A 7,055-nucleotide genomic window follows, 5' to 3' on the forward strand; every position below is an offset into this window, starting at 1 on the left:
TAAAACCATTCGGCGAGCACGCAACGTTTTACAATAAATCACAGATATCTTCTATAATACTCAAATATAGAAATATCAATGCAATGGAGAAGTAAAATATCATTTTATGAAATAAAAGATGATACTATTTTAATCTTGCCGTTGTCAGAAATAAGAGCTAAATGATTCTGAATGGGGCTAACGTGTCTATCAATGCGCGCGACATCTCATCAACTCAAAGGTGCGATCGTCTGTATTTATCGCAACCTTCAACTTGTTTATTTTAAATGTCCATGATTGCTGCATTTACTTTTAATTAAGCATTAATTACATTTAAAAAGTGTTATAATTTCCTCATCAAGAAACTAGACCGCTATTTGAACTCTTTGTATATTTAAAGATTGTTTGGAACTTCAGTATTGTATAAAATCAAACTTTATAATTACTTCACGTACAAACTGTAGATACCTTCACGTTGACATCTTTTCTTGCCAAGTGACTTCTGTTCGATAATTCATATTTCGTTTGACATTTCAACGGTTATTTTTCAAACTCTTATTTTGTTCAACTGTATCGTGTTTAAAGAATTATTACCATTCTGGAATACAGCAGCAACGGCCATGAGGTATGTGTTGTACCAATTCATACAATGTTAATGTATCTATACTAAGTACATGTAGATCTGTTGTATGTAATACAATATAAAAAGGGCAAAGTGGCCGTAACGAGCGAGCACTTCTAAGTCATTAAGATTGTATAAGAATGGTGCAAACTGACTTGGATCATAACCACTTTTCAGCAGTCGAAAAACTTATTGATTGAAACATTTCCAGTCAAATTCATGTTGAAATGCATACATTTTGTCAATATGTATTTAAAAACAAATGGTATAATATATATCATAAATAAATGTGAGGCTTCTATACATCATACAAACAGTTTCGCTCAATACATTGTTATCACCATAGAAGATGTCTCCTCATTGCAAGATATGGTATGAAATTTGAACTTTAATTCTGGGTAGAACAATTATGATTACAATTAAGTGACACCTTATGGACTACCTATATTCAGGAAATATGATAACTTCCCTTTTTAATATTGACACTTACAAACTATCTTCGACTGAGTACAAATGCACGGAAGCTGATAAGATCGCAAGGTTATATATGGTCCACTAATATGGCCCTTGTAAATGTAATCGAAGATAATCATCCCATTTGTGGTAGGAATATATTCATTAATTGAGTCACGTGAAAGCGACTACGCATGCAATTAGAATTAATGTCCATTGTCTATATTTTCCGGGCCCTAGGCATACGCAGGCTCTCGCTCCCTCCATCTCTATATTTATTGCAAATCTTTACCAAATTTCATACCGAGCTGTAAACACAAAATAAGTAAGATTCTTTTCAACCTAAAAATATTGCTAAAATATCTTTCATTTTATCATTTTTTTTACTTAAGATTGATATAGAGCTTTATTAACTTCATGTTGCTTTTCTGTAATAACAAGGGTCTGTGCTAAGCTTCGGCAACACAATTGCCTTCGTGCTAAGCATCTTTAATGAAATAAATTGGAGAGTCGCAGACATTTAAAAATATTTCAAACTATTTATATAAAATGTTGTATGCGTATACAAAGGTGTGCAGTGTATCAGTATAACAAAAAATTCATAACTAATGTTATGCAGGCGTAAAATCAACTCATGTCTGTGAAGATTTGAAGATGCAATTCTTAACGGTTTTACATGGAACTAAATGCCACTAGGTTATTATCTAATAGGCAGTAATTATTTTTTTATTCAGAACTGATAGAATGTTTGGGAATCTTAACGTCAACATTTCTGTAAGTAGAAGGGTCTGTGATTCGTTTCGTCTACACAAGGCCCCTTCGTCCTATATATGTTTGATAGAAAATCATTGAGTAGTCTCTGACATTTTCAAAGCATTTCAAACGACTTACTTTAACTTTTTTCCTATTTGTCATGGAATGTATGTTCAATATTTCTTCGGATTTATAGAGATAGACTCAAGATGTCATGTTTTTCAGAGCATGTATAAGAAAACCTTAGGAGCTATACACTGTTGAAAAATCAGTGATTCATTGTACAAGGTATAACCACAGTAAGTTGACAGGTAAAGCTGACATGTTGACAATACACGAGAAAACGGAAGGTGAAATTATCACGTGGAATTTTATGGCCCTTAATTGAGTCGTGTAAAAACAATCAGGAGCCACAAAGCTACCTTAATGGTGGGCAAATGGGTCAGTATGAAAACCTGCCAAAAATATGCAAATTAACCGTTTATTGGGCCATAAATGACAACAAACTCTGGACCAATAGGGGAGGGGCTATTTCTACCTGACGCATGGCTGTGTTGACTTATTAAACTTATTAAATCATTTTAAAACCCCAAACGTTCTTCAGGACAGTAACATCATCCTTGTGACTTTGTAAGTGATGTTTATTTTATTAAGTATTGATTCAGTAATATACCATATTTGTAAATCACCACATATTTATATATTTTGTAATCTTGAGATTTGTATATAAGAGGCTTTGCATTTTATAGAGAAATATTTTCATAAACAAACTCAATTGGCGTTTTCGTAGCATCTTGAGTGTTGTAGCAGTTTGCTTCTAAAGGCTTTTATAGCATCATACAGAAATTGATGGACAATGTTGAAGATCCCTTTAAGCCCGAGCATTCGATTGCCTGAAGTTTATAAGCGTTCCATAAATTTATGCTGTAAAAGCAGAGACCGCACTTATTTAAGGCAAGAAAAACAAGATTAGAGAGAGAACAGTTTGAGCACATTTACTCAAAACGTAAAGGAAAACATAATGTTGAACAACCTTACATCACTGTATGTAAAATTCGCATTATAAGCTTAGTGCAGTAACGTGGAATTTAGGTTGTAAAAATACATACTTATATGTTATCAGAGCCAGACAATTTGTGTCTGTCTGTGGATTGACTTCATATAATAAAACAGTTTCTATAGTAAACACAAACAGTGTTCATTTGTGCTTAAAATATGGAGAGAGAACGGACGTAAGTTATATTTATTAGTAATGTATTAAAGGTGTGTAATGCATAATAGATGAAATTTCATCAACAACACTTTTATTTTAACTGTTGTTTTAGATTGGCGAATTAATATTATTTAAGGACATATTAACGGACGGTAAGCCACTTGAGATGCAGCCACATGTCGTAGCATGCCGTGATTTATGGTACTCAGCGTATATTTTGATCGGTCCAATCAAGCACCCGCGGCGTCTTTGATCATGGCGATGCGTAATCATTGTCTTTTATGGTGGCATATAGCCCGGACTAGCTGTGACCATACCGGGCTATGTGACTGTAGACCGATAATTGCGCTAATTAAAGATGCGCTATGTGATAATATGAATCCGTGAGGGTGTGCTAAAGATGTATGGTATATTACTGTGTTTTGTAATTCCAGTTTCAAGACTGAGACCAGTAGCATCTGCAGCAGCGAACCTTCAACTGTAAGTTAACATGTTTCTTGCTTACTTTTATTTTTGATAAAGATAAAGATGTACACGAATGTTTTTGCATTATATATAAATTACCCGCTACACGCTAACGCACACACGCACGCATCCTAGTACAATGTTGTTGTCTTTTAAGTTTTGAACCTTTTATTTTCTTTCTGATACACAGCTTCAAAGTATGTTATTGATTTTGTACTAAAATACTAATTGTCCATTGTTTCCCGTGTAGCTTTGCGACATGTTGAGACTTACGACACCAAGCAAGCCGGAAGAGAGCGATATCGGCATCTTTCTCACTCCGCCAGTCAGGGGAGGAAACACTGCAGACAAGGATGACGAATGGGCAGCCACCGACACCCCAACCGTCATTTCCGGTCATGACAGATCCAATATTGAGGCGAGTTAAATCAAGATCAATAATAACGTTAGTAATTAAAAAATACTAGGCTGAGATCGCCATGAAAATAAACCAGATTGTCTAGTAAATTAAAGACTCGTTGTCAGCAGCTATCAAAGTTATGGTTATGTTGGTTGATTGGATGATGAATGAGTGATTGTTCAGATGATTGAATGATGAAATAATTGATTGATTTAAAAAGATGAATAGCTATTTGATTTTATCATTAAACAATGTGCGTGTTGTAACCAACAGGTGTGCCGGAAGCCACTGGGCCGATTCTTGTCGTTCGATGTTAAGAGAAGCCTGTTTTCAAGCAAGCGTTTAGCCGATGAACACGAGGACACTCCGGGCAGCAAGCGTCTGAAAGAGACAGCGGTCGCCCTTAGCAACATCACTTTAGACGTATGTTCTCTTTTCATTAAGCATATTTTAACTATTAATATTTTTACATCAAACAACTAAACCGATAACATTAACAATTCATTTAAAAATATTGAGAACTTCCAATGTGACCTGTGTAATGAGTCAATGTGTTGCTGAATGAAAATAATTATGGGACGTTTCGCTTCCGTTGACAAATATGTCAGTATTTTAAATGAAAACATCATTAACAACAACAACAACAACAACAACAATAAAAAATGCATTATGCTATGTCAATACTGATTGATTTAGATGTCTGGTATAGCAACATGTTTCTTATCCAGAATGTGGAGACCCCTAGCGGCCGCGGAGATGAGATCAAGTCGGTGGTAAACACGCTGTCCACGGATCCGGAAGTAGTGGCGGACGGCTCCCGGCCCTACACCATCCCCACAATACCCGGCAAACACAAGGACCTCAAGGCCATCTCACCCGATGCTGTAAGTTCATAGCCTGTTTTCTTTTTAGTCATTGAAATCGGTGATGCTTCTTGTAACATATCTCAGTTATAAATTGTTAGACACCACTTTTGCCCGTCTTCCTTTATTTAATTGCAATTTTCTAAAGCGGGCCAATTTTTGGTGTAATATATCATTCATATCCGTGTAAGGGACCACATTGGCCCGTTAACTTTTTTTTTATAAATTGCAATTTTCTTCAGCGAGTTTATAGGTTAGTGCTCTATCATTTTAGTGAATTAACTTGTTTTATAATAAGCATACATGTACAATATAAACCGTACCATTCTGGAGGTTTTTTTTAACAGGACCTTTGGTCCAAAAACGATATCCCTTCTCAGTATATTATATATTTGCTGTTTATGAGGTAATAATATTATTCTCAAACTATTATATCAAATATATATAAAAAATATTAAAGAAAGAATATAGAGAACAAAAACAAATGAGGAGACAACTTGCCAATAATCTTGTAACACTTGACTATGATATTTCCAGATGGACGCGGTGCTGCGTGGTTGCTATGACGACAAAATAGGGCGCCTGACAGTGATCGACTGCCGCTACCCGTACGAGTTCGAGGGCGGCCACATCCGTGGCGCCGTGAATCTCTTCACGCGAGACATGGTCCGAGACTTCCTCCTTTCACACATGAACGATGACGCCACTTCCGGTCGGCACGTGCTTGTCTTCCACTGCGAGTTTTCGTCTGAGAGGGGACCAAAGATGTAAGTGTCTCAAAAGATCTACTGTTTTCTAGTTAATCATACACCTATCATGGTAAAGTACTGGCGTGTGTTCTTGACGTTCTATTGCAATTACACTTGTACATCTGACATTGACAAAATGTCGACTTTGTTTTGCGGAAAGATGTATCAAGAAGTTATATATTCCTGAGCATCAACTAAGTACCTTTAAACAGAATGACTTATATAAGTGATTTATATGGTGGGGATGACTTTTACATTATATATTACTTGTATTCATTATGCAAACATAAAATTAAGAAGAAATGTAAGGAAATGCTTGCAAATAACAACATGATATAAAGCGGGTTTATCCTCATATTACGATATATAATTTTAAACTGAAATACATATGTTCTTATAATATGTTCAGGTACCGTCACTTACGGAGCGAGGACCGTGGCCTCCACACGGACGTCTACCCGCGCCTAGCCTTCCCGGAAGTCTACCTGCTAGAGGGCGGATACAAGGCTTTCTTCCACAAACATATGGCGTGTGCTTATTTTAATTCAAGTTAATTTTTTTATTAAAATATTTTTGAAATGCGTTAAGAAGCACAGCATAGAATTATAGTGCACATTAATATATTTCTAAGAGCATAACATAAATTAGCATATGATTTTAAGCATAAGGTTAAAAAAGAAGATCAAATTGATTATCCCCGTTATTCATTTAAGATCTCTGAGTGTCAGGCGCCATTTTGAGACATATGAACACGTATTCGAATATGATTAATAAAATCGAACCATTCCAATACATGTACCATTTATCCTGTTTTAGGTCCAGTGTGAGCCCAAGCAATACATGCCGATGTTGCATAAGGACCACGTGACTGACCTTCGTCACTTCCGGGCAAAGTCAAAGTCCTGGACAGCGGGGGAACGCGCAAATCGACTTCGCACCAGCCTGCGCTTCTAGAACGCCATTGTGCTGATGTCTTTTTGGCGACGTCACCCTGAAACACGAATGCGCAAGGGCCGGTTGTTACAGAAGCCACTGAGTAGTGTGTGTGACTGGACAGTGCTATGACTCTAAAATATATATCGTCTCTTGGTTGGAAAGCGACAGTTAAAGCCGATCTGTGATAAATAATTTGCAATTATCTCAATATTGAGATCTTATTTTGTTGTTTTTGAATGTCATTCGAGTTTAATTTATTTTGACTTGTTCCAATGTGTGTTTTCCTCATTTCTCCTTGATTCTTTCTTGTCTTTTCTTTCGTTCTAGACTTTAGTTGTGTTGTATATAGCTCTTTCATTTTAACTTATGACTGTATTTAATGATGTCTTCTTATTTTCTGTCATCAACATTTTTTAAATAAAAGAAAAGAAGTGATATGCATTTTGCTTTAAAATCCTAATTATAAGGCATCTAACTCTCGTAATTTTATGCTTTGTTTCCTTAAATTGATGCTGATGTGAAAATGGCAAAATACTCAAATATAAAAATAATTATTCAATGCAGAAGTAAAATAATATGAAATAATATAAGATGATAATATTTTACTGTTGCTGTTGTCAGA

At 35.6% G+C, this 7,055-nt stretch overlaps 1 protein-coding gene across 1 annotated transcript; it reads left to right on the plus strand.

Moving 5' to 3' along the window:
* Positions 1–3,022: 3,022 nt before the first annotated feature.
* On the plus strand, positions 3,023–6,451 carry LOC128216062 (M-phase inducer phosphatase 1-like). Its single transcript, XM_052922655.1, has 8 exons — positions 3,023–3,039; positions 3,455–3,500; positions 3,736–3,903; positions 4,159–4,308; positions 4,614–4,769; positions 5,286–5,515; positions 5,907–6,024; positions 6,314–6,451. Exons 1-8 carry the CDS (start codon positions 3,023–3,025, stop codon positions 6,449–6,451), a joined length of 1,023 nt encoding a protein of 340 aa, XP_052778615.1.
* Positions 6,452–7,055: the final 604 nt, after the last annotated feature.

The sequence above is a fragment of the Mya arenaria genome, chromosome 14, assembly GCF_026914265.1.
Source record: "Mya arenaria isolate MELC-2E11 chromosome 14, ASM2691426v1".
Lineage (NCBI taxonomy): Eukaryota > Metazoa > Mollusca > Bivalvia > Myida > Myidae > Mya > Mya arenaria.

Excerpts from the sequence above, each read along its gene's own strand:
- LOC128216062 (XM_052922655.1), top strand. Across the intron at positions 4,309-4,613 it reads TTAGCAACATCACTTTAGAC|AATGTGGAGACCCCTAGCGG; the intron begins GTATGTTCTCTT and ends TTTCTTATCCAG. Across the intron at positions 5,516-5,906 it reads TCTGAGAGGGGACCAAAGAT|GTACCGTCACTTACGGAGCG; the intron begins GTAAGTGTCTCA and ends TAATATGTTCAG.